The sequence below is a fragment of the Pithys albifrons genome, chromosome 23, assembly GCF_047495875.1.
Source record: "Pithys albifrons albifrons isolate INPA30051 chromosome 23, PitAlb_v1, whole genome shotgun sequence".
Lineage (NCBI taxonomy): Eukaryota > Metazoa > Chordata > Aves > Passeriformes > Thamnophilidae > Pithys > Pithys albifrons.
Window position 1 is genome coordinate 4,065,219 of NC_092480.1, and position 26,731 is coordinate 4,091,949.

At 47.2% G+C, this 26,731-nt stretch overlaps 2 protein-coding genes across 7 annotated transcripts in view; one reads left to right on the forward strand and one right to left on the reverse strand.

Annotated features, from left to right (window-relative positions):
- The window catches only part of B3GAT1 (beta-1,3-glucuronyltransferase 1), a 35,692-nt gene extending 31,671 nt beyond the window's left edge, over positions 1–4,021 (forward strand). For all 5 annotated transcript variants that reach the window (XM_071576039.1, XM_071576037.1, XM_071576038.1 and 2 more), the window contains 2 exons: positions 67–184; positions 1,397–4,021. In XM_071576039.1, coding sequence (XP_071432140.1) covers positions 67–153 — 87 coding nt within the window. In that variant the 3' untranslated portion in view covers positions 154–184; positions 1,397–4,021. The remainder of the gene's footprint in view (positions 1–66; positions 185–1,396) is intronic.
- Positions 4,022–4,488: 467 nt separating this feature from the next.
- Positions 4,489–26,050, reverse strand: GLB1L2 (galactosidase beta 1 like 2). 2 transcript variants are annotated; one of them, XM_071576035.1, is made up of 20 exons: positions 25,836–26,050; positions 22,354–22,413; positions 20,960–21,157; positions 20,674–20,742; positions 20,262–20,357; positions 18,727–18,835; positions 18,355–18,447; positions 16,750–16,831; positions 14,059–14,123; positions 13,077–13,161; positions 12,366–12,503; positions 11,680–11,760; positions 11,369–11,475; positions 10,826–10,972; positions 10,374–10,445; positions 9,460–9,538; positions 8,224–8,311; positions 6,646–6,760; positions 5,648–5,764; positions 4,489–5,226 (listed from the first exon to the last, which is right to left on the reverse strand). In XM_071576035.1, the coding sequence occupies exons 1-20, from the start codon at positions 25,916–25,918 to the stop codon at positions 5,140–5,142; spliced, it is 1,971 nt and encodes a 656-aa protein (XP_071432136.1). In that variant the 5' UTR covers positions 25,919–26,050; the 3' UTR covers positions 4,489–5,139. The 2 variants fall into 2 exon arrangements, with proteins under 2 accessions (XP_071432136.1, XP_071432137.1); XM_071576036.1 differs by lacking the exon at positions 22,354–22,413.
- Between the last annotated feature and the right edge of the window lie 681 nt (positions 26,051–26,731).

Consider the following 26,731-nt stretch of genomic DNA (forward strand, 5'->3'; position numbering starts at 1 on the left):
AATGTGCAGGAATATTTGTTAGTGCAGTGCAGAGGTGCAGCTAATGACTCCTGCTGGCTTCTTCAGATTTTAGTCTGGCACACAAGGACAGAAAAGCCCGTGCTGGTGAACGAGGGGAAGAAAGGATTCACAGATCCCAATGTGGAAATCTGACTGTGCGTGGCTGAATGGAGACCAACACCAGGTAAGAACACGTGTTTTTTACAGTAATGAGAGGCTGGACAATGGCAGAAAAAAGATAACAGCTCTTTTTAAATGTGGTTTTTTGTTTCCATTTTTCACATCTTTGACCTTCCCTTACTGCTAAACTTCTCAAGACCATTAGTTAACCACTCTTTATTTAAGTTATTCTATCTTTTAAGATAAGCTGCCAAAGGGGAAATACGTGGTGAGAGGTTGAGAAAAAGAGGAATGCAGGGACTGGAATTTAGATAGAAGTTACACTGTTAAAAAAAAAGCCTTGTCTAAACAAAGAGGTTGCCTTATTAACTGTGCTAACACAGCTAAAGCACAGGGGTGAAGGGTGTGGATTCATCCACCCCTTAACACCTGAGGAAAGCTAAAGCAATATCAGAAAAGGATTTTTAAGTCAAACAGAAGCTTTCACTGAAGGAAGAGTCTAATGTTTGTCCATATAAAATCCACCTGGAGTCAGTGACAAGGTAGGGAAGGTGTGGATTAAACCCCACCTGAGGTGTTTGTTTATCTAAGGTGGGCATGGAGTCTGTTCCTCGGTGGAAAGGAGGAAAGAACACACACACTGATGGCTGACATGCATTTGTTCCTGCCCTGGCTCCTCACCCTCATTACCTGAGTTACCCCTGGTGCATTCAGCCTTCTGTATTTCCCACGGGCACGCTGCAAGTGGTTTGCAGGAGTGAAGGATGGGCTACTCACTTGTGTTTGCATCCAGGCTATGGAGCTGTGCTTCATTATCATGAGGAAAAAAATAAATGTACAACTCCCTTTAACTGGAGTGCAGAACAGGGCCTGGAGGGGAGAGGAGGTTGCTGCTCTCGAGTACAGAGAAAAGCAGCAAAGGGAGGGGGTAGATTTGCTCAGCAGTGGTGTATTTTTAAGAGTAATGAGCTCTCTTCTGGCCCATTCCCTGAGGGCAGCTGGATGGAGCCCTGGCCACTGCAGGGGCTGCTTTGTGGCCCTTGGCAGGGCAGCAGGAGAGCCTGCACCACGTTCTCTGAGCTATATATACACCAGCTTTGCAGAGAGGCCGTCGCTCTTCAGCGCTGTCACAACTGCTGCTCCCCAGCCCAGTTGCTTAGCAGCAGAACTCACAGATCTGCAGGCAGAGCTGGCTTTTGGGATGGTTCCAAGGGGTAGCAGCTAAATGCAGCGAGGCAGAAGGGCAATATTCATGCTGGTTGTGTCTCTGTTGCAGGAAATTTCTTCATGCACAGCCTGCAAGGTTCCTCTCCACAGCATCCCACCAGCCAGCCAGGCAGGAGCCAGGACCTCTGCTGACTTCCAAGAGTTTTAGTGTACTGAAACCAAGCAACACTGCATACATAGACCCCCTGGACCCCCCTGCCCTTCCTCCTGGACTTGGAGCAAACCCAGATGCTCCAGAGGTGGAGAAAAAGCACAGAAAAGCCAGGACTGACGTGAGCTCCAGGCCAGGAGCAGCTGCCTCGCGGGATGCTCGGTTTGGGAGAAGTGCACCTGCACTGGAGCCTGGCCCAGCTGCAATGGGGGGCTGCACTCAGGGGCTGTCTGACAGGACCTGAAGGCCAGGTGGGAATGTCCACAGGAGCGTGTTGGCCCCAGTGACTGGTTTTCCTGAGACACACAGAGCTTGTGTGCGACAGCCTAAGCAGCTCTCTGTTCGTGGAGGGGACAGCTGCCTTCTGAGATGGCACCTTAGCCCTTAATTTTAAACCTACTTTAACCAGTGTTTATTACGCTGCACAAGACAGGGGGAGGGGGGGAAGGCAAGGCAGGTTAGAACAAACCCAGTAAGTATCTCTGTTCTCTTTGTATTCCCTCTCCTTTTCCTTTATTAGTTCAATGGTTTGGAGGTCACTCTGACTTACCTTTGTGTTCATGGAATCACAGAAGTGTTTGAGTTGGAAAGGTCTTCTGCTCAAACCCCCCTGCCATGGGCAGGGACACCTTCAACTAGACCAGGTTGCTCAGAGCTCTGTCCAACCTGGTCTTGAATATTCCCAGGCATGAGGTATCCCAGACTTCTCTGGACAACTTGTGCCAGTGCTGCACCACCCTCCTGGTAAAAAAATTTCTTCCTTATATCCAGTCTATCCTTTTTAGTTTAAAACCATCACCCCTTTTCCTATCCCTGCTGAAAAGTTTGTCCCCATCTTTCTCACAAGTACTGAAGAGATGAGAGGGTCTCACCAGGGTGGGCAGAATCACTGAGCTGTTGATCATTACAATTCACCACCCTCCCTGGATGGAGTTGTGTTTACAGCACATGGCTCTTTATTCATCCATGCCAAAATAATTGGAAATGGGGTTTAATGAGATTGTTAGGGATGTACACCATAATATTCACCCAGATCTTGGTTCTGTTTACCCTGATTTGGTTCATGTCAGCATTAGGTGTGGGATTCTCTGGAGGGTGCTCCTACAAAAAGGCAAATTTCAACTCTTAAAAAATAAGGTTACCTGCTTAAAACTAGAGGTTGAATGCTGAAAGGGGATTTTAGTGCATTTCCCATTCAACTGGAATGTATCCTTCAGCCCAAGCCATGCTCCTGCAGAGCTACTGGCATGAAAATTTCCCAAGCCACCTTCTGATGGACAGAGCAGCACCCTTGGAAAGGGGATCCTGTACTTAGTGCTCTGTTTCTCCAGCACCTGGCCTGAGGTAGGGTCAAGCAGAACATTAGTTGCCTCTTCCGTGTCCTGTAATATCAAAGGAGCCAAGACAGAGTTGGCAACAAAGGGTGTTCTCTGATGAAATTGTGTTTTGCTTCTCAGTGTGAGACACAAGACTGGGCAGTGCAGAAGAGGGACTTGGGTGCTACCACCTTGGGTGACTCTGTTTGAGACTGACAAACTTTCTGAGAACAAATTGAGGTACAACATGTCCCTTTGCAAACCCCCCAGATACCCTCCCCCTTCATAGCTGTTGTCAAACCTTTGATCATCCCCCCCCTCCCTGCTGTCCCTATTCTATCAAAAAGGTCTGAAGCACAATTTTACCTTTGAACTGAGGGAAAATGTAATCCTGGAAATAGACTTGGTTATTTTTAGCCCTAACAGGTAGAACTATTCAAACACTCTGGGTTTGATTGTTGGCTTCAGGGTGCAGAAGTCTCCCCTTGGACTAATGACATTGTGTATTTCCTGATATTTCAAAGGAAAATATTTTTTGTAAGTTATTTTCTCCCACTGTATATCAGAACCATTGGGGAAAAGTTGCATTCTTTAGTTCCCAGCCACAGAAGCCTTTATAAAACTGTTCCTTTAGATGCAATGGCTGAAGCACTACTTGGATGGAAAGTGTTGGATGCTGCTGGCTGCTCTTTGGGAACGGGTGTTGTTATCCTGGATTAAAACAGTAGCTCTCTGCACTCAAGCAGATTTATCCTGTTGTTGTACTGGTTTTCCAAGCTCACCTCAGTCTGAAAACCCCACAGTGGAAAGAGACATTTTTCAAGGACTACCACGTTTTCATACCATTTAAATAGTTTCCAATTGATGTCATCTCCGAGCTGCACGTTTTGGTTCACTGATCTTAATTCCAGTCTCTGCTGGGTTGCAACCTGCCCTCCTTGGAAGGAAATAACTTTCAGAAAAATGCAAAGGATGGAGTCTTGAGCACAGCCCTGTACATTTGCTCTGGTCACACGAGCCTGGGCCCTTCCAGCTTTCCCAGAGGCTACTGGGAACAGAGATAGGTATGCCCAGTAGGACCAGACCTGGCCAGGATGGGGTGTGTTACAGCTGCACTGTCTGTTCTCAGTTTTAAACAAACTGTATTTAAATTTGTTAAATAAAATGATGGTTTCTAAGAGCCAGGACACCCTGCAACTCCATTACAGAGCCAGTGCTGTTGGTGTTTCTCTCAGAGCCTGAATCCTGTTCCTGGCACAGAGAGCAGGGGCTGAGCAACTCCCTGGAGGTTCTGAACAGATTCACAGCTTCAGTTTGATCTCTTGCTCTCCCCAGAGAGACTGTAGCTCCTCTGTGACCTGGAGCTGGTGAATTAAAAGAACTTGTCATGTTTACCTAAATCCTGAGTTTCTGTTTGAAGGAACAAAAAGAAACCAGGACCCAAGATCCCACAGCAGGTTTAAGTAGAAAATATGGATGTGTTCCCATTTGTAACTATGTACACAATCCCTTTGCTTCTATCCCAACCAAAATCTGATCCCTGCTTGTTTTACAAGAGAAATTTCATTTTCAGTGCTTCACAGTGTGAGCACGTGTGGAGAGAGGACTGGAAGACTCACATATCCTTTTCTCCTCCTTGGAATCTCTCATTCCTGCCTGGCCTCAAATGTAAGGATTTGACAGAAGACAAAACACGTTTCACTTTTTAAAACTTTTTTTTTCCCTTTTGAGAGAGAGACAACCTCCATAGTAAAACTTAGTGGAAAAAAGCTCAAATTAAAAGTCATTTGACAACCACCTTGGCTTCCAACAACTGAACAAATAATGGCCTCTTCACAGAGAGAGGTGCTAAAATCTGCCTGGAAGCACAACAAAATGGTTTTCCACACCTGATTCCCCACATGTCCACCAACTATCTTCTCCCTACCTAATTATGAAAACAAGGAGGCCAGTAATAAGACATCTTTAAAGTCACTGGAAAGCTGAGCTCAGCTTTCAACTCAGATGGCTTCAGTTCTTTCTCTCCCTCCCACCTGCCTCCAGCACCTTTTAACTCCCCCACATTCACCAGATGGTCCAAAACATGCACAGCCATCCAGGCTGTGGGTCCTCAGTAGTCCAGGGAGATGAGCTGCTGCATCCATCCATCCATCCATCCATGAGAAAACGGACCCTGCTTCCTTCGGGGCCCATTCCCTCCTCTGAACTTACTGCCAAAGAGCAAATCCTTTACCTGGGTCTAGTGGAGATTAGCATGCCCATCATGGCCCCAGACATGCAACCAGGAATGTTCAGGATGAACCAAACATGGGAAAGCAGCTCTCCTCAGTCCACATACTGGGTCCTTCCTAAATAAGGGATGTCCACAGACTGGATTATCCGTCCCGCCGTGCGCTCTTCGAAGATGACAATCTGCACGAGACAGGGAGAGGGAGATTCCTTCACACAGAGGCTGAGCTGCTCTGAGGATTTTTAGGAGGAAAAGGCACACAGCAGGGGAAGGAAGCATCATTTAAAGGGATCAATTAGTGTGAGTCTGAACAGTAATTTTGATTCTCCTTGGACACCACGTGATGCAGAAACAAACCAGCATCACAGCAGGTTTGTGTTGGTTTAGAACTTGATGCAGCGCTTTGAAGTTTAGCTGCCAACATCTTAAGGGTTGTCAGAGCCAGAGTTGCCTCTAGAGCAGCATCTTCCCGAATTTTTACAGCTCTGAGGAGGTAACCTTCTCCCTTTACTGTGCTGGCTTTCAGCTAGAGAAGGATAATCAATACCCTGGACATGTCTCTTTGGGGCAGGATCTTTAGCAACACAACCCATTTCCTCTCACCTCGTTGCCTCCTCTCCGTAACCAGGGCCCAGGAAGGTACAGAGTTTCCTGAGGTCCAATTTTCCAGTAGCGGCCCAGGTTCTGCCCATTGACAAACACCACTCCTTTTTCCCAGCCCTGGAATTGAGGCAGAACATGGAATTACTGATGCAGCTCTGCTGCCTCGTTAACATCCCCACAGGAAACTAAATCTGCTTTCACACTTGCATTCTTTCCAGCCACTTTCCACAGGTTTTCTGCTTGCTTTCCCTGCACAAATCCCTGAAGCCAGGAACATTTAAGTAAGCCCTGCTGAACAGGAGTTATCCTTAATGTACTAATTAAAGGGATAAGGCTTTCAAAAATGTGCACTTCGTGATTTGTGCTTGTACAGGAAACTTCATCCTTTTGAACAGACAGGCCTTTATTCCTTCCCAAGCATGGAATATCTCCCTTCACCTTTCCCAGGTGACAGAAATACTTTATTGCTGCTGACTGGCATAATTTACAACAAAGCCTAAATGGGAAAGTGAGCAGTACAATAATGATTGGTATAAACCTTGGCTCTAAAGGAGGGAAATCAGAGGAGAAAGTTTAATAATACTTAATATCTCATCTGAAGTTCAATGCAGGAGCAGAAATCTTCCACAGAAGGATGACAGGAATTCTAACTCCTGTGCCACGTCTCCAAAGAAGTGACTCTTTCTACATCAAGAAGACAGGGATAAAACTAGTCCCTCCTTTATTTTTTGTGCCCTTTACTCCTCTAGTAAATAGCAAATAGCATTTGTATGTCAATAAAAAAGACTAAGTGGTCTTTAGTGGCTCTGTAGGGTCAATATTGCACAGATGGAACAGAATTACCTGCCAGATGGACAAGACTTCTACACCCCCAGAATAATTCTCCAAGACCAGAGGAAGACTAAAGACTGGAGAACTACAGAGTTCAGTCAGACCTAGTGCACAAGTGTCTCTGACCAGCTTTTTTTAGATCTTCATCAAGAAAAAACAGGACTTGCCTGTAGCTTGAGGAAAGTGTCCTGTGGCTGTTGCTCTATCCACAGCCTTCCACGGAAAAAAGCTGGGCCAACAAAGTAATCTGGGACTGAGCTCCATCCAGCAACGTGCTGCAGGCTGAAAGAGAGGGACCCACTTCAGACAGGGCTGTGCTGGTGCTGCCTGGCTGTGTCTTCATGATCCACAGCACTGGGAGCCCAGCCTGGGGTACAAGGGAAGGGTATCTGGGGCTACCACCACCTCTGATACTTCCCAGCAACATAAAATGCTTTTTATAAGAGCAGGTAGTGCCAGGATTCAAAACAGAAATTGCTGCCCCTGCTCCTGTCCTGGAACATGAACACATCCTTGCAAGTTTGCAGTAATATGGGGGAATCTGACATTATTTCTTACCTGTGGCACCAATCTGGGAGGAGGGCACAAACAGAAGGGGAAATAAGGAGTGGAGAATCCCACAGAAGCCTTTGAGCTTCTGTCAGAACATGTTCCTGCCGACCCTTAGGAACTGCATCTCTCCAACTCAGGGAAGTTATTGATCCAGTGCAGCCTGACTGCTACTGAATTATTCAACTAAAAGCCTGTGACAGGTTCCTTTCACAACACCCCACTCCCTCCTCCCCCTCAGGGACTGAAAGCTGATTGTGTTGCAGTGCTGCTGGTCAACAGCCAGGAACTGAGGGCAGTGGTGACTAATCTTGCTTTTATTTGGCCATGGCAGCTCACTTGCTTTAAATGTTCCTCACTGGAAATAGTCCTCTAATACCCTGCAGTCCAAAGGTTGTGAGTTACCCCATCAATAAGAATCCTTCAGGAAGCCCACCAGCACCTGGTGAAACTGTCCTTGGAAATTTCAAAACATGGAGTTTTTTAATTTTAAAACCCATTTCAGTTTAATGTTGCCTCTCTCCTTCCTACACAAAATGGGGGAGCTGTGGAATCTTTGGGAGATGCACAGAATTTGATTTCTGGTATTAACAACATCACTGCAGAGTTTCTCAGGATTGTGGCCAGAGTCCACAGGGCTTAAATATGTGCTAAGATTATCTGTATCTGCTGTCAGAAACTCCTGGATGTCCCCCTGCTAAGATTTCCTTTCTTGAATTAAAGCACAATAACATAAAAGAGAGGAAGCCATCTGGGTTGTTAATGTACTATTAGTAGCTTTCCAGAATTAATCCATCCCTTGCAGTCTGAATTACTAAATATATCACCCATATAGGCAATTTCCAGAAAGACCCAACTTTTCCAACATGTGGGTGTGTGGGGACCCACTCCTGTGGGTAGGCCTTGCTTTTACTTCCCTGACCTAACCCTGTTGTACAAGCAAATCTTTAAATCCTGCACAGTGAGGATACATTTCATTCCAAATAATGGTATGGATAAACTAGCACTATTTTCTGGACTATTTCAGGCAAATCTATCAGGAAAGAACTTCTCAGTGGAAAAATCCACCTCCCTGCTGTTACCTCGTGTTGCCTTTCTCAAACATTTAGCTGCTCCCTATTAGATTTTGCACTGCTGGTAAACAGGTGGTTTCAAAGGGGAAAGAAAAAAACCATAAATGTTTAAATCCCACAAACCTTTTCATGAAGGCAGGTTTCATCTCCAAACTGTAAATCTTGAAGTTCCTCAAGGGGGTTTTATTCAAGAAGACATCCCCAATTAGGCCTGTGAGAGCAATGAGGGTAATGAAGAGTTGGAAAACAGCTAAAGCTGATGGATATTCCTATCTGAATGCAGGGAACAGCAGGGGATGGAAAGCAGCCACACTCTACAATGGAATTCGAGCCCATATGGTCCCATTGCTCATCCAGATTGAGTGGGGAACATTCCTATACTTTGGCCTCTCCCTTCTCCCCTTGGCTTCAACTCACAGAGTCATTCCTCACCCTCCAGGCAGAAAACACTGTTGGCACGTGCAGCAGGTGGGGATGTTGGTATTGTTGGGGTTTAGTTTATTTAGACTTTTTCAGAGCAGTGAATCAGTTACTTCTCCAATAGGCACAGCAAAACATGACATGGGCAAACACTGATGCCCAGTGCTGACCCAGTGCTTTCCATTCAAGGATCTTAAGGCACCTTCATTAGTAATTTACCTTTAATACTATCCTGTTAAAATTATTTTTCCTGTAGCAGGCAAAGCTTGGATCCTGCACTTGAGGTTGCCTAAGCAGCACAGAGGCTTTATGTACATCTCCTGCATTAAATAAAATCAATGCAGTCATGTGCTTAGCTCCATTAATCTATTTTAGAAAGCTTTTGCATATAGTTTCCTACTAAAATAGAATCCTGGGGTTTCAGCTCCACAGTGACAGACTTGAGCATTTCAGTACATTCTGCTCAACAGGATGCAGTTCACTCCTGATATTGTGTGAGTTTTTAAACAGTGTGATCCTCCAGTACCAACCCCCCAGGGGAAAAAACAGATTAAAAAAGGTATTTTCCATCTCTCCCTGTGAAGTAAAATGCTCACAGAACAAGAGAAAGGGAATCTGAACATCACCTAGGAAACCCAGAGCACAGTAAGATTCATTGATGGCCCTGGGTTTAGCTGTACCCCTATAAAATAAGAAGCTTTAATGCAAGGCATTAAGCAGCCACTGCTTTTCATCTGTGATCCTCCAGACAGCAGGGGATGAGATTTTTAAGCACATTCCCTCCATCACACCATTCCCCAGCAACTCCCAGTCATGTCCAGCACCACAAGAGCTGTACTGGGCCCTTAGCTGGTTCTGTGCAAAGCACACAGACAGTTCTGTAGTGTCTAAACTCAGAGAACTCTCCAGGACAGTTTGAGAACACAGAACTTAACCCACCTTTCCTCTGTTCATTCAGGGCCAGGCCATAATTGACACGGCCACGGTTCTCCACCAGGAGCCTCAGCTGCCTGAATCCCTGCAAAAGCAAAAGAAAGAGCATCAGCTGCACCAGCACTGCCTCAGCCTCAGTGCCTGCTTAGCAGAGGAGTTTCAGGGGGCAGGTGGCACCAACACCTTTGGCAGCTGCCATTTCTCAGTTTATTAAAGTTCTGCTACTGCGGTTACAGAACTGAGGAGATCTCAAACTTTGCATAGAAGTTTTCTGGGATTTTCTGTTGAATTTTGAAGTTCCATTTTGATATCACCCAGAGAGACAGAAATGGAGTCTGACACAGGACAGGCTCATGCCCTAAACCCTCCCACAAGCCTTAAGAACAATTAGAGCATCCACCCCTCACCTATTCCTGGAGCCACACACAGCTCTGTTGACATGTGGTCAGTCAATACATTGCCTTAGAGTCAGCTCTTGGTAAGACTAAACTTAGAGCCAAAGAGACATTCCCCTTAATTTAATTTGAGACTCAGAAAGTGCAAAAGTCTCTAAACCCTCCTTAAAACTTGCTTTGTGCCTACATGGACTTACTCTGCACAATGTCCAGGTACTCTATTGTCAACATTTGTGGCTGTGGCAGGAAGGCTGGAAAGTTTTGTGCAGAGAGACTACAATAATTTGAATTTTCTCCATGGAAAAGTATTCAAACCCCACTTTTCCTTCACAAATAGTACCTTGGTAGTGAAATCACATTGTATTTCACCAGTGAGATAGTGTGTAATTTGGGTATAACAACCAATCCTTGCTGTATCAGTCTGCCTGGGTGAGATGGGAGGTGCCTTCCAAAAAGAAATCCCTCTTTAGTCACCCTGGCTCTGTAATCCACACACTGGTGCTGTGAGGAACCCCAGTTAGTTACCTGTCCCTCAGGAATGGAGAGCTCCACTGTGTTGTAGTCCAGCTCACCCACATACACAGTGTTAACAAACACCTGCAGAACAGAGCACAGGACACAACAGCAACTGCTCATCAATTATATTATAACCATGTGTTGCATGTTATATTTGGGGAGGAAATTGTCTCTGCTTGAAACCAGAACTCAGTGTCCACAAATGTGTCACTGACTTAGTCCAGATGGGAAAAAAAATCTCAGTATTTCTCAGAATGTTCAACATTCTGATTTTTGAAGATATTAGTAAACTGCAAACTCAAATTTAATTATAAGGATTGGGGGTTAGGTGAGAACTGGAAAGAAAGAATCACACTCCTAATAATCTAGAAGTTCACATTTCCCCTCATTTCCTGCCTAGTTGTCCAGACCAAAGCATTTGCACCCACCCCAGGTGAGTCCCAGCTGGCTCTGCCCCTCACCTGTGCTCGGTCACGGACGTGGTCCCTCGTGTGCAGTTGGCCACCACCAAAAATGACACTCTCATAGAGCACATACCCATAGGACTGCCCAGTGCTGTCGTTTAGATGCAGATTCTCCATATTAACAGGTAATTCTGACTTAATGGGCTGCAAAGGAGAAGCAAATTTAATGTCAGGAGTGGTTTCTCAGCACTGACAGGCCACAGAGAGGCAGCTCCTTTCAGACAGGTTTCCACTCTGCCCCAGGGAACATTTCCCTGGGAGTCTCCTGGGATCTGGTCCAACCCCAATTCCCTCCTGGCTCTCTAAAAGCTACAGCAAAGTACCAGAAAAGGGAGCCAAGGACTTGCAAAACTGGAATTCCAAGAGAATAGAAACAGCAGTAAAAAAATTGAGATAAAAGATTTGCTGCCTTTGCATATCCTTGACAAAACATTCCCCAACTTTCTCCTCAGGGGATAACAAACCAGTGCCCTAATTGCCTTTAGCACCTAAGAGGTGATGCCTTTTAGGTCTGAGATGCAGTAAAACATGGGTTACTACCTGTAAAAGAGATGGCAACACATCCCAGAGAGAGATGTACTGATGCAACAGGATTGCACCATATGATGCCTTGCTCTCAATCATGGGAGGCAGAGGAAGAGGCTGGCCTGGGAGGCAAAGAGAGAGAGAAAGATGGAACAATCATTTCAGACAACACAGATTAAAGCCCCTTCAGACCTTTAGTCCTCCCTGCCATCTCCTGGAAATATCACCCAGCCAACCAACCAACTCCAGCAGAAGGACCAGTTTACACAATTCCCTCATTTAACAGTGTAAGTAGAACAGTATTTTGGTTCCTGATTTATAATTACCAATGATCATGCTGAAGAGTTGTCTGAGCTTGAAAAATTTGGATGTGTAGTCTCCAGCCTCTGTCAGCACAGCATCATAGTCTGGAAAAGCAGCACATGTGATTTAACAACAGACAGCAGCTCTGGGACAGCTTTGTGCAAGAAGTAAAAGCCCAAAACACAAGCAATGTCTATATTATGGAAATCTTTGCACTTTAATCTCAGTGAATGTCACTAAACAACCACTAATGTGGAGAGGAGCCATTCATGAAGGAGCAACATACTTTCAGAGACTTAATTTGCACATAATCCAGAATTTCACACAGGATAAAGTCAACAATTAACCACTTTTACAAAGGGCTGTTGGGATGAGGAGAGATTTATGGTACAATGTGACTGGGTAAAATCAAAAAAACAATGGTATCTTGGATCACCATCTCTCCCTAGAAAAAAGAGAAGAAAAATCATCATCTGTGATGCTTCTATTTACAACTGTGGGGATCCTCCACATCCTAGAATGGGTTTGGAAACAGGAAACACTAATGTAAACCCTCCTTTTAATCAGGTATTTGCTTCTGAGCTCATCTCTTTATGGCAAAGTGGTTCTAGTGACCATTTCCCAGGGTTTCTGTCTACTGTCCCTAGCCCGGGGTAGTCAGAGCTGCACTGCCACCACAGGAGAACAGGCAAAGCAGTGACAAACTCACCATAACTGGTGACATCTGACTTGTACTCATCAGCTTCCAGAGCCCCGTTCATGAAGCCGAAGTTGGTGCCTCCGTGGAACATGTAGAGGTTGATGGATGCTCCTGTTTTGAGGATGCTGGCCACAGTGTTCACCATTTCTGCAAAAGAAGGGCAGTGCCAGGGGGGCACAGACCACAAAGCTGGGCTGGGACACTGCCAGGAATTCAAGGCAGACACAAACGTTCTGGTCCCTGTCAGTCAGTCACGCCTGTGCAATTACAGTGATTTCTGTTGGGATTTCTATCTTGCCTTCAGTAAGGGCTGCACATCTACTAACACTTTGGGACACATTAATACATTCACATAATCCTCCTCTCTGAGTGAAAAAGGGTAAGGTTCATGGACTCAAGCTGGAATTTTGCTTTTAAGCAGAGGAGTTGTAAGGACTACTCAGCCAGACTCCTAAACTGAACACACTAATGACCCAATTACAAAGACAATTGCAGGAGCATAAGAGAGTCATTAAAACAGACTTATAAAGCTCTGTTTTCACTGCACTTTAGATGCCCTGGAGGTTCTGGAGCTGTTGGTTTATTTTTTTTAGTACTAGTCTTCCTAATGAGCCCTTAAACCACCAAGAAGGTGCTACATTTGGAAGAGGTTTAAATTCACCATATTCCCACAAAAGGTAAAATGTTCCCCTGTCTGCAAGAACAGAATTTGGAGCTCACCATCTGCATCAAAGACATAGTGAGGACCTCCCCAGTTATCAAACCACCCAGTCCAGTACTCCATCACCATCTTTGGCTGATCTCTCTGTGTCAAAAGAAAAAGAGAGTTAAAATGGATTCAGAGAAGTCTTGCACTCAGCCCTGTTTTCTGGAGAAGCATTAGTGAAATGGTTTACAAGAGTGTTCTCAATTGGCACAGAAAAAAAAAGGCAGCTAAGGAGCTCTGGACATGTGAGGAACAAGATGCTGTGGGACACCAATGCCCAGAAAGGCAAACAAAGCTTTGTGCCTCTGCACAAAGCAAAAACCACAGCACACAATCAGGTGATACCAAACAATTCTGGATGCTGTTATTTGGTAGAGCTGTAGCAAAATACACAAACCAACTGTCACTGTTTAGTTTCTGCTAGGAATACACATTTATTAATGTCTGCTTATCTGCCATGCCACTGCCAGCTGAGAGTTTGCAGGTGCAGGGCAGGCAGTGCCTGCCAAGGTAGAACAGCAGACCTTAGCTGTTAATGCCTTTTTAATGCTGCATATGGTGTTGGCAGGGAAGAATTAGCCTTTGCAGGAATTAGGTCTTCATTAAAGGCTCTGCACACAGAGCAATTGCTTCCCATTTGTCACCCCCTGCCAGCTCCCTTAGCTCCTGCAGCATTCCACCCAGACAGGACAACATGTGCTGCCACTCCAACCTCATGGTCTTCATTTCCTGGCAATTTTGCCTTTTATTTGATAGGAGCTTTATCTGATGCCACAGGATTTGGCCAAGGTAAGTGGCACTAAAGAAACTCGTGTTTCATTAGGAGAAAACAAGTGCCTGTAATCACCTAAATGTTCCAGGTACAGAGCAGCTCTTGAAAACACATTTAACCAATCTATCCCCAGTAAACCAGTCACAGAAGGAATTTTATCACCCTCTGGAACAAAAGCCCTTAATAAGGAAGATCTGGATGAACAAAGTGTTTCAGCATCTTACCTGTACTGTGTCCAGGTATTTCAGTAGCCCAGGTTCCAGTTTCTGAAAGTTAACAGTGGCCAGTGCTATTGGGAAAAGAAAAATGTATTAATTTAGACTCACACAAAACAGGTAGAGGACCCTCTCTTTAGGCATCAGCCCAGTACAAGCTCAGGGGGAACTGGAACATCTTCTGAACACCAAAATAACCTCCTTAGAAATTTCCCATCAAAGTCTTTGCTTGGTGTGCAGAATCCAACTGGACCACAGAACACGGTGGAATCCTTGCAGGCCATCATTTAGCTCTGATGTTCAGAGATACTAGAAAGAGAGAGCATCAGAGCAGCTCATGGGGTGTCACCAGCTTTAATTAGAGCCTGGAAAGGACTTGGAGATCCTCAGATAAAAGGCACCACATAAAGGCAAACTTATCTGGATGCCCCACTGATCTCTCAGGCTTTAGCTGCAGGAATTGCTACCCAGGCAATATCCCACAGCTTGTCATGTCTGTGGGAGTGAGTGACAGAAACCACAGGATAAGTGAACCAGAGAGAGAGTTTTCTGTGCTTCTGCACCATGCAGAGCAGGGGAACCAACTGTGTGTGCTGCAGGATCTCCAGGCCCTGGGGTGGGAATACCTGTCTGCAGGACAGAAGACACTAATCTGGGATCAGTGTCACAGCCTCTGGTACACATTTGAACCATTTTCCTGCTCTTCTAGCCTGTGGTCACATTGATATTTCTCCCAAAGAAACTTTGAAAATGCAGGAGCAATGATATGATTCTGTATTAAAAATTGACTTCTTACCAGAGAGCTGGGATCAAATCCAGCCCCAGTTGTGTCAGACAGAGAACTTCAAACAGAATATTTACAGAAGAAAAAGCTCACTTCTCACTATTTATACCTTGATTTTAATAGGCTGACCTATGTACTGTGCTGAGCTAAAGGAACTGGCACAGAAAACATGAAGGCAGAACAAAATAAAACGTGGATTTAGCACTGATGTAACACATTAATTGGCAAACCTGAAGGAGAACAAGCCCAACTCTGCTTTTCAAGCAGATTAACAGCACACCATGAAAATGGAGAGTCAAAGAGTTATTCCTCCTCCTCACAGGATGAACTTGCCACATACACACAGCTCCCCACTGTGGTCCTGGAGGGACACCAGAGGCTGGATTTTGTCACCAATAAGCCCCAGAGGAGCTGTCCCAGGTCAGATCAGAGCCACCCAGCTTGCAATCATAGAATGGGTTAGATGAGACCCTCATCTTGTCCCTGAACCATGGGCAGGGATGCCTACCACTAGCCCAGGTTGCTTCAAGCCCTGTCCAGCCTGGCCTTGGACACTTGCAGGGATGGGAAGTGTTTCTGACTCTCCTTTAGCCCCTTCCTAAACACCCACTTGGAGCCTGTTATTCCACACATCTCATCACTGACATGTTGACTCTGATGAGCAGATTGTTGTGACATCCAAGGGCCAAACTGGTAACAAAGAGCCCTCAGTATGAACATGCCAGAAAAGACAACTCCAAGCAAGCAGGTGCTCTGAGGCAGGAAATGTTCCCTCAGGAGATGAGGGCTAGGCAGGGATTTCCACCTCAGCCCTTCTCCTGCCAGCTCTCTGGCAGGGAGAGAGTGACTCTGTGTGGTCACAGCTGAAAACTGCTGCACACCCAAAAAAATCCAAATAAGAACATCACCCTCCTGGTGAAGGGCCATGGACTTCACTTACTGAGTTTGTCCCTCTCATACTGCCATATAAATAAACAAGAGAAGGGAAAAAAGGAGGGGAAAGTCTCTCCCTTTAATCATCTCCATGTTTGTGATTAGAAAATTAACATTATTTACAACTGAGAGATGACAGGAGCACTCAAAATCTGCACCCTGAAAACACTTCATTCAGAGAAGAAATACTCCCCAGGACCACAGGGGAGATCAGAGGCCAAGGACAGAGAAAATCTTGGCTGAAATAACCTGGAAATCTGGGAATCAGTGTCACACTGTGCCCCAAACAGCCAGATTTAGGGCTCAGTGAAACTCAAACATCTGCACCCCTATTTCCTCACAGGGGGAGGAGGAGAGTGCTAAGCAGCACTTTTAAACTTTATTAGAATTACATTTTTTAAAGAGAAAGTGGACACCCTTTTGCATTGTGCACATCCAATACCCTCCTTTTGTCTCCCTAAAGCTGTTCACCCCAAAACAAGCTTGCTGAGAAGACAAGGCTGCCCCACAAACTACTGCTAAACTTACAAAATGTACATTTCAGAATCAAGGTTTTGATGGATTCTTTTCTTCTCTTTTTAATTGCAAAGCAGCTATTTCAGGAATAAGTTATCACTGTTAGTAACTGCTGAGGTCCTTGTTTAATACATATTGAAATGGAGCACTAAGTGTATTTTCAGCCTTGTAACCTGGTGAAACAACAAGAAATGCTGAGTGCTGCCATCTCCTGAGTCAGTGGGAAGTGCAGATGTCCAATCCTGTGTTACACCTTCCATGGGAAAAAACCACCTGAGCCTTTCTGGGAAGGGACTGGGCTTGTTCTGGTGTGCACCATCCAGCCAAGGGGTCCCTCCTCTGGGGTGCAGCCCCTGCCACAGACAGAACACACTTGGTGGGTGTAGCTTAGGGGATGAATGTCCTGTTGTCCTTCAAAAGCCACATTCCAAGCATCACAGCCTTACCTTGTCTCTACAAGCACGTACCTCCTTCCACCAGGCCAAAGGACAGCCCATTCTTGTTGTCTGAGGTCATCAACAGCTCCACAATCCCTCTCTTCAGCAGGGCCTAAGTTAAAAAGGGGAAAAACCATTGTCTTAACAGCCTGAGGGATGTGTCAATACACCCTTTCATGGGACTGTTACCTAAAAGAGTGAGATAAGGACAGGGATTTGAGGTTTTGTGTGAGTTGTGGGTGTTTTTTAATGAGTATATTAATTCCAGGAAGATTGCAACTTGGCCATATATGCTAAATGTGAATTAATCACCTTGCCACATTCAAAGCCCGAGGCTCAAACCAGAACAAAGAATAGGAGCCCCACCTCACCTCAGATCCCACTCCAACAAAAAAGCAATCCCTGCAAATCCTGCTTTCCCAGTTTCATCTCTAACCACTGCACTACACTTCCTGAGATGCAAATTGCATACAAGCCCAGAATATGATGAAACAGCACTGTAAAAATACACCCACAGGCCTGGTGAGGGACTGTGTCCTGACAAGTCTGTGAAACAGCACAAGCTCCTTCCTCCCTGAGCCATGGAAAAACAGGGATGAATTTGCACTGTTCAGAACCCCCAGAGTCTCTGTAGCCCATTTAGGGCTCTGCAAAGCATTCTGGCATTATCTCTTTAACTTGTTTGTATACACACTTCATATTTAACGTTGTAAGCAAAGTTAAATTACTCCATGAGATGGAGTTAGTTCAGGAGCAGGCACAGCTCTAAGCAGATTAACACTCCTCCCACGGGATTTATTTGCTTGAAGAGCCTCTGTACACCTTGAGCAATAGGACAGCCTGAGCCTCAGGGTGCTCAGGGTGAAGCTGGAGCATCCAAAAAGTTTCACAAGGATCTGATAATGCTGGAGCAGGGAACATACATTTTATAGCATGTACACACCAGATGGGTGACCTCCCTCACGTGCAGGAGAACGTTTAAGCATTCAGAGAGAAGAAATTAAACAACAAACCCTGTAAGACACACTGCAGATCTTGTTATCTGCCTGCCTGCAGTTGGGGCAAATAACCAGGTCAGACTGCTGTGAGATCCACCAGGATAAGCTGCCCTTGTGGGCACAGGCCAACTCCTTATCTCCCAGTCAGAGGCAGGAGCCAGGGCACAATCTAATCTCTTTTTGACAGGGGTAAAGGAGGCATTAGGCAAATTAACCTGCCTGATGCTGAGCTCCAGATTGCACCAGTTTAGGAGTGTGCTCATGGCTTGTTCACCTCACCCTTCCTCCCACGAGAGTCAACAAAGAGAAAACTTTATCTATTGTCATCTAAGAGGAGCAAAGCAGGACTCCCAGGAGAAGCTTCTTCAAGACCAGCTGAGCACCACAAATACTCCCCATCTTCCTACCACCCTCCTCCCCAGAAGAACACAGCCTTATACGCCTGTGTTCTTATCAGCACTGAGAGGGTCACGTGCCTTCTCTTCCACTCCAGGCAGAAACATCAAGGAAATGCAGCTGGATTAAGCACTGAAGCTTTCAAGGATCACTGAAGTTATTCAGAAGAAAGAACACACTCTAAGGAAGGTGGTTTGTGGGAGAGGTTGAGCAAAGGGAGAAGTAAAAGTGGCACCATTACCATTTTGACATAGGTCATGTAGTTCGGGTCTTTGGCGTAGGAACCGTATTCATTCTCCACTTGCACTGCAATGATGGGACCTCCTCTCTTGTACTGTGGGCAACAAAAGGGACAAGTTGTTCACCATGATTTCTAATCCCAGGGATGAAAATCACAGTGACACTGGCTTGCAGGAAAGATGCACCAGTCCCAGATGGACTCAGCTCCACCCTCTCACGCTCCCAAACCAACACAGACAACCACAGCCCTTGCTGGTTCCTACAGAAAAACTGGTATTTTTGTTATTGCTTCAACCTGCTGCTGTTACACACAGCTCACACCCACCTGTGCAGCCAGGCCACGCTTATGGGGAGGCTAAAGGGTTGTACTTGCCTGGAGAGGGACAACAACAGGCATTAGGTGATCAAAATAGGCATCCACAGCTTCTGTGAAGCCTTTGTACGTTGTCCTCAGCTGCATCTCTGGGTCCTGCAGCAGCCAGCTATGGAAAGCAGCAAACAGAATGTGTTAGAGTGTCCTGTCCACTCCCAGAGATAACAGCACCACCACCATCACACCTGGGCAGGATTCAGTGGAGTTTCTGTGTCACTTGGCCACAGTGCAGGGTTGTGAATGACACCACGTGAGGCTGAGGCTGCCCATCACCTACTCACACCTTTAAAGAAGCCCAGGCTCCAGTGGCCAATCTCTTTCCCTCCTTTTTGTTCTGCATTTCAGGCCTAAACTATTTCATAAACTTACCCAAATATTTCAAGTGCTAACCTTATCTCTCTAAAGGTTACTTTGGAATTCCCTGCATTCCCAAGGGCACTCTACAACCAACTGTTCCTTCATAAAGATCCCAAACATTGCTCAAAACAAAGCTTCCAGTCATTGTTCCCATTGTTTCTACTTACAAGACTTAGTTCTGTTTGGGTTTAACACAGAAAAGGGCAATTTGTGGAAGAGCACAATATAGTGCTGTAACCATTAAGCAGAGTGAGCCTGTGCCTTCCTTGTCTCTGCAAAAGGAGGGATTAACTAATATCCTTCCAGAGGGCTGAAAGACCCAACTCCTGTCTGCTAAATGCAGCTCAGTGGGCTTACAAAATCATCAGCTCTTTATTTGCAAAATAGGAATAGTACTGTTGCCCCTTATCAGAATTTTTAATCTGCCTGCTAAAAAAATATATGGGTGATGTGACAACAGCTAACAAGAGATGCACTTCTCATAATCTAACACTCAGGTGGCTACTGGCTCTGGTCACAAGTAGCCCTGCTCTCAGTCCCTGGCACTCCTTGGCAGTTGTGATGCCCAAGGCAGGGCATTCTGAAATAATTCCCACTGAGGTTTATGTTCTGTGCAGGTAAGGAAAACAAGTGGTACATAACCTGGCACTGGCTCCACTGGGATCTAGAAACCAGACAAGTGCCAGTGCTGATGTTTTCACTTCATCTCTCAGAGCCTCTTACAGCAACCTGTTTGCTTTAGGGGGACACACAGTGTGTGCTTTAGGATGAAATACAACAGGAGGGTGGAAAACTTGTGGGTCTTTATCATTCCACCCATGTAATACAGATGTTCTAACAGGACTTTTTTAAAAGAGACCTGAGATGAAGCAAATTCTTGTATCAAGCTGCAAATACTGTTCATAACATAGTCAAGGTGAAACAGCAACAGAAGATGGGTTCCCCCAATTCTGTTTTCTTGCTGTAAGCATTATGCCATAACAGTTATTATTTTAAAGATAAACAAAAATAATAGAGGAACTCAGTAAGATAATGAGTATTCACCCACTTTAGGAACATAGAAAATAAATATCCCCATCCAGCAGCCAACCATTCCAAAACAATTCCTTTGGAGGAGGCTCAGCTGCATGATAAGGGGGTTGAGTTTGTCCCCTCAGCTGAATTCTTTCCACACTTACCTGGGCAGACCACCAAGGTCCCACTCTGAGCAGATGTAAGGTCCAGGACGCAGAATCACCCACAGCCCATTTTTGGCTGCCAGGGAAAGGAAGGCCCTAGAGATTCAGAGAGCAGCATTATTGTCTGCCTGCAGAATCCCTGCTCCACACACTCCTAATGCTCCAATCACCATGAAATTCAGGCACCAGAACCAGAAGGGAATTGCTTCATGAAGCACCTATGCTGGATTGGTGCTATACCCATTAAATTCCCAGGACTCCAGAAAGCAGTGGGAGGAATTAAAGTCCCCATTGCCTGATGGAGGTACAGCTTTCCTTCAGAAGCTGGAAATGACATCTTCAACCAGACCCCACGGGCACACCCTCCCACAAACCAGGAGTATTTAATAACAGAGCTGTCTGTACCACATACTCTAGATCCAGGTTTTGAGTGAAGTCAAACTTCCCTCTTTCTTTCTCATGAAGGTTCCACGGCACATACCTGAAAGGCAGAGTTAGGGCAGTGGAGGTGAAGGGCAGTGCAGTCTGGGATGCTTAAAAAGAAAACCTGAGAAAATCTTTTTTATGTTTTGTCTCCGAATAAGAAGTATGGAAATACAATGTTATGTTATGGCCCACTGGAATTAATGACAAAGGGTCACAGAGGAGGGGAGAGGCTGTGAAGGCCACAGGACAGAGGTGGGGAGGGGGACACTCACGTGGTGAGGGTGTTTAAGCCACAGGCTTTCATTTTGAGCATCCGATCCTCCCAGTATTCCCTGGGCACTCGGAAATAGTGCATTGAACCCCCAAATATGCGGAAGGGCATTCCTTCCAGCAGGAACTGGGAGTTCTCTGTCTGCAAGCCAAGGGTCCTGCCCCATAATCCCAGAGGGGTCAGCTCACTCCAGTTAAACCTGGAAGAGAGAGACACATGTGAGCACCTGGTGAAGAAATGTGTGCCCTAAGACGGGCTGCTCATTGCACCTCACCCAGCAGGATCAGCTCTGACCCTCCTGCTTCTTAAGTAAACCACTCTTTATCACACAGAGCACAGAGACTGTTCAGAGGACTATAAAGCAGCTGGAAGATCTTCCCAGGATGTGGACTTAATATTCATTTCACTAGCAGCTTCCATCCTGAATGCCACCCTCTACAGCTGAAATGCAGCCCTGCTCAGGCACACAGCATGGAACTCACTTGCTGAAAACAAAACACAGGATGAAGGAAGTTTTCACTCACAATACTTGCAAACACTTCCATAACTTATGCAATTTAAGATCTCCTTGTTTTTCAGTGGATGGCACATGATGGCTGACTTCCAGATCCTTATTCCAGCAGCAACACTGCCATCCTGAATGTCTTGTGGACTCTGATATCTTCCAACTCAATGCACAGGAAAAATAAAAACCCCTCACCTGCCCCCTGTGAACAGAGAACCTTTCCTTCAATTTAATGAACCACCCTGGATTATATTCATCACCAAGGAAGGACTAAGTCAGCTGTCACCACAGACTTACCTCTGCCCACATCGCTGCTATTAACTCCTAAATGTGTTTTTTGCCAGAAGAACTGGAGCAAAGGAGACACCAGTTCCTCAGCACTTACCAGGGTGAGCACTCAGTGCTGTCACAGCTCCACTCAGGTCAGTCCCTGCACCAAGAAACTCCTCCCCACTGCCTTACAGGCTCCCCAGCCCATTTTGGCAGAACCAAGAAAACATTTCATGCCCAAGTCCAGCTACAAGGCAGTTTCTCTGCCTCCCTCAGACCCCCCCAGCTGAATACACAGAGAGTCAGACAATAGCAGCTTGTTTGTTATCAGAGCCAGATGTGAGGAATGAATTCCAAGCTCGAGAAAGCAAGAGTGACCCACACATTTGGGAGACACATCACACTGAGAGAAGAGAGGAGCACCTAAGCCTTCAGCTGTTGGCTACACTATGTGTAAAGCAGTTATTAGCAGAGGGTGAGGGTGGCTCAGAGCTCGTGGGATTGCAAACCAGAAGCCTGCAGTGACTACCTGTCCTCTGACAAGACAAGGAGACTACAAAGGAACTAAATCTAAGATTTCCAGGGTACTGCATGGGCTGGCTGACAAGCTCAGAGGGTACCTGTGTAGCACAGCATTCTCACAGGGCTCTGAAACAACCGGCAGCAGGCAGGGGTAGTACCTGGAAAAGGAAGCCAGATTAGATATTCACTGCCTTCAGTCCATGAGCTCTCACATTTACTGCCAAAGCAGCCACAGAAATAGTGCTGAGCAAGAAGACAGGGATGTATCCACTCACAAGGTGGTGTAATAGTAACAGCTCAAGATAGTGCAGCTCAAAGCAGGAGAAATCAGTACAATATACCAATCTGCCATATTTAAAGGGTGACTGCCTGAGTAAGGTCAGGATAGGAAATACTCATCCACACAAGAAACTGGGTACAGCCAGAGAATAATGATGTGAGGCTGGGAAATGGCAGCAGTGCTCCCAAGGAATTACCAGGAATTTCAGGAGCAGGGGAGAAGGTTCTCAACCCACACACAGGACATCCTATGGCCACCTGCCCTTCTGTTCTGCTAGAACCATCTTGCACAGATTGTAACTTTTACACTTCAGATCCCAAACCAGCAGCTGTATCTACTTCTCTGTCTTGCTGACAAGTCTCAAGTGGAAAGCTCAAAGGGGTCTGGAGATGCAAAACTCCAATTTTTGAAGATTAGATTGGAAAAGATCTCAGTTTCCAAGTTGTTTCTGAGCTGGGTGGAGCCCTAAACTACCTCTGCACACAGAAGTACTGCAGACTGGTGTCAGAATGAAGGCTGTGCTCAGGAAGCACACACAGCCAGATAAAAATAAACCAATCACTTAAGCTCTTCTTAATCCTGGGCATAACTAACTTGGCACATTTCCATTAAGTTTCCTACCTTAAAACTCCCCAGCTCCAGTATTTTTTCTCACCAAGAAGGACTGGTGGGAAGTTCCCAGGCTCACAGTATTTTCAACATATTATCATAGATATCCTGAAGGCCATATCTCTTACAAGGATCTGTTCAAGTAACCTCAGAAAAAACACTTCTGTGACTCAGCAGAGCTTCATCCTGTTACCCTGAGCTGGATTGCCACAGTTTAAAGTCTACCTGGGCTCTGTGCTTCCTCCTGAGAGCAATTTATAGCTCCCAGTAGATGGGGTTTTTTCTCACTTCTATAATGACAGCACAGGCTGCAAAGAATCGTTTTACGCTTTGCTAAAGGTTTTTTTGCCTATTTTGTCCTCAGTAGCCATCCCTGGAAGTGTCCAAGGCCAGGTTGGACAGGGCTTGGGGCAACCTGGGCTACTGGAAGGTGACCCTGCCCATGGCAGGGGGTGGAACAAGATTATTTTTAAGGTCTATGTCAATCCAAACCATTCAGGGATTCAATGAGTCTATGATTTCATCTCTGCTTCAGGGAAGTCTCTTTTCTTTTTGCAAAAAAATTAGCACTCTATTCCCAAGTATCCCCAGAACAGAGACTCTGAAACTGGGAGGAACAATGAAACTATCTGTGTTTATTAGATGGAGTTTGAATGCAAAATACAATAGATGGAATAGAAAAGTCCCAGTTAACTTCTGAAGCAGAGAGCTAACACAAACCTAGCTGAAGTCCTCTCTGCAAGAGAGACTTAGCTTGATATCAAACCACCACATACCCAGAGCAGCTGGGAGAAAAAGCTAATGCAAAAGAAAAACGTCAAACCAGGGCAAAGAGCCTGGAGACCATTAACTCGCTTTGCTGATGCTACAGGATGTGCTTCAGAGAACAAGGGACTTTGCAGCTAATCCCTGAGCTCCACTGGGACCTGCTCACAGGGCTCTGCTGTTTACCCTGGGCTTCCTGTGGCCACAGGAAAGTGAAAGCTCTGAGCTGCCCTCGCTCCCACCTGGCTGTCCTGCCCCGTGTGGGGCACACAAGCCCCACTGGTGCTGGTCACCAAGCCTGGGGTAATAATCACAACATTCTGTTTATTCCCAGGTGACCTGGACAGTGGAGATAAACAGCATGTGCCAGAGGATACAGTGCTTTATGGATATGCTCTTACAGGACTCCACTGCCTTTATCAGGTACTGGTTTGCAATAATCCTCTCTAAGAACAAACCACAAACCCATGGCCAGCTGTTAAAACAATTCTGCTTCTAATTTATCAAGGCTTTTCAATAGGTCTGAGCAGCAGGCAACCTCTGACTGTGGATTTAAGAACCCATTATAAAATATCCAAGTGGCAACAAATAACTACACACTCCTTTGCCTGTGTATTCCACCTCCATGTATTTCCATGGATATTTGCATGTATATCTCCTGCATTTCACTGTCAAGGACTGAAGAGTTTCTGTCCCTTGGAAGCCACTGTGCCCCTCTGGCTGTGACATGGGACATGCTTGTCTAGGAAAGAGCATCACCCCCAGAATAAACATGATCTAAAACCCATGGGATCAAAGCTAGAATCATAGAGTTGACTGGGTTGGAAAAGACCTCCAAGATCATCAAGTCCAACCCTTGGTCCAACTCCAGTCCCTTTACCAGATCATGGCACTCAGTGCCACGGCCAAGCTCAGTTGAAAAACCTCCAGGGATGGGGAATCCACCCCCTCTCTGGGCAGCCCATTCCAATGCCTGAGCACTCTCTCTGCAAAGGATTTCTTTCTGATATCCAACCTAAACCTCCCCTGGCAGAGCTTGAGCCCATCGTGCCCCCGTGTCCTATTGCTGAGTGCCTGGGAGAAGAGACCAGCCCCCACCTGGCCAGAACTTCCCTTCAGACAGAACCTTGAACAACTTCTTGATATTACAGGTGGGTTACAGAGGAACAGCTGCTGGCCTGGAATGTACAGACATAACCAAAAGAAGGCAGAAAACAGGGTCAGACAGGAGAGGTGGGCACGGCCCCGGGTACCAAGTGCTCCATCCGTGCGGCCACCAGCGACATGGGGACACAGAATGGGCTGGAGAGAGGAGAGGGACACAACGCTGCGCCAGAGAGAGCTCCAGTCAGATCTGCCGCGGCGATTGATTTGCAAAGGGCATCATCCATCAGCGCTGCGATGATGTAAAGCCTCTCCGGAGCCAAGGTCGGCAGGAGAGCACTTGCCCAACAGAGAACCTGATTTATGGCGCTGGCAGCGGGTCTCCCCCCAGCCATTCCTTCTGCTGACGGGCAGGAGCCGTGGCCATCAGGTGCAGCCTTTATTTAAAGCCTCGGGTAATTCCTGCGCGGCCGCAGGTCCTTCCCACGCTCCCGATGGGCTGCAGGAATGCTGATGGGAGCAGGGGGTCTCTGATAACATGGGACGCGAGCACACCGAGTCCGGCCCCCCGCACGCTGATCCCCCAGCGGGGAGCGGGAGCCTTAATTACGTTAATTGCGTTGATAACCGTCTCCCCCTCCGCCGATCCCATCCGTCCCTCCATCCCTCCATCCATGCGCAGTCCTCCTGTAGCCAACCCCATTCCCGGCGGGCAGGGCCTGCGCCCAGCAGGGCCCCCCCACCCGCCCGGCCCCGCTGCCCGCGGGGACCTCCCGCCCTCCGCCGCCGGGCCGCGACCCCCGCGCCCCGCCGGGCTCTCACCTGCGCAGCAGCAGCCACAGCACGAAGAGGAGCAGCGCGGCGCCCCCGAGGCGGCGCTGCCGCCGCCCGCCGCACGGCCACATGGCCGGGGGGACACCCCGGGCACAGCAACCCCCGGCCCGCAGCGACTCCGCGGGCCCCGAACCCCCGACCCGCCGGGACCCCCCGCGGGCCCCGAACCCGCGACCCGTCGGGCGCGCTCCCGCCGCGCCGGCCCCGCCCACTGGGCACGCCCCTCGCACGCCATTGGCCGTCCCGCACGCCTCGCCCCGCCCGCCACGCCCCGCCCACCGCCTCCCGTTGGCCGAGGGCCCCGCGCGCGCGCGGGGAGGGGCGGGGCGTGCGGGGCAGAGGGGGCGGGAGCGCGGGAACGGCGGGGGGGGGGTGTCCGGGGGGAGACCCCCGGAGAGACCTTGGAGAGACCCCCAGTAGGGACCCCCGGAGAGACCCACGATAGAGAGAGACCTTGGAGAAACTTGCAATAAAGACCCTCGATAGAGGCCTTGGAGAAAGACCCTCAAGAGGGACCCATGAGAGAGACCCCCTGACAGAGATCCCTGGGAGAGACTCCCAAGCACAGACCCCCAGGGAGAGAGACCCCCGGGAGACACCCCTGGTAAAGACTCTGGAGACAGAGCCCAGGGAGAGACACCCAGACAGGCATCCAGAGGAGAGAGACACTTGATAGAGACCCTGGAGAGAAACTCTGGGGAGAGACCCCCAATAGAGACCTTGAAGAGAGACTCCAAAGAGCGACCCCCTGGATACAGACCCCCAATAGACACACTGGGGAGAGACCATGGCTGGAGATCCCAGAGAGAGACCCCCAACAGAGACCCCCAAAGAGAAACCCCTGGATACAAACCCCCAGGGGATAGACCCTGGCCGGAGATCCC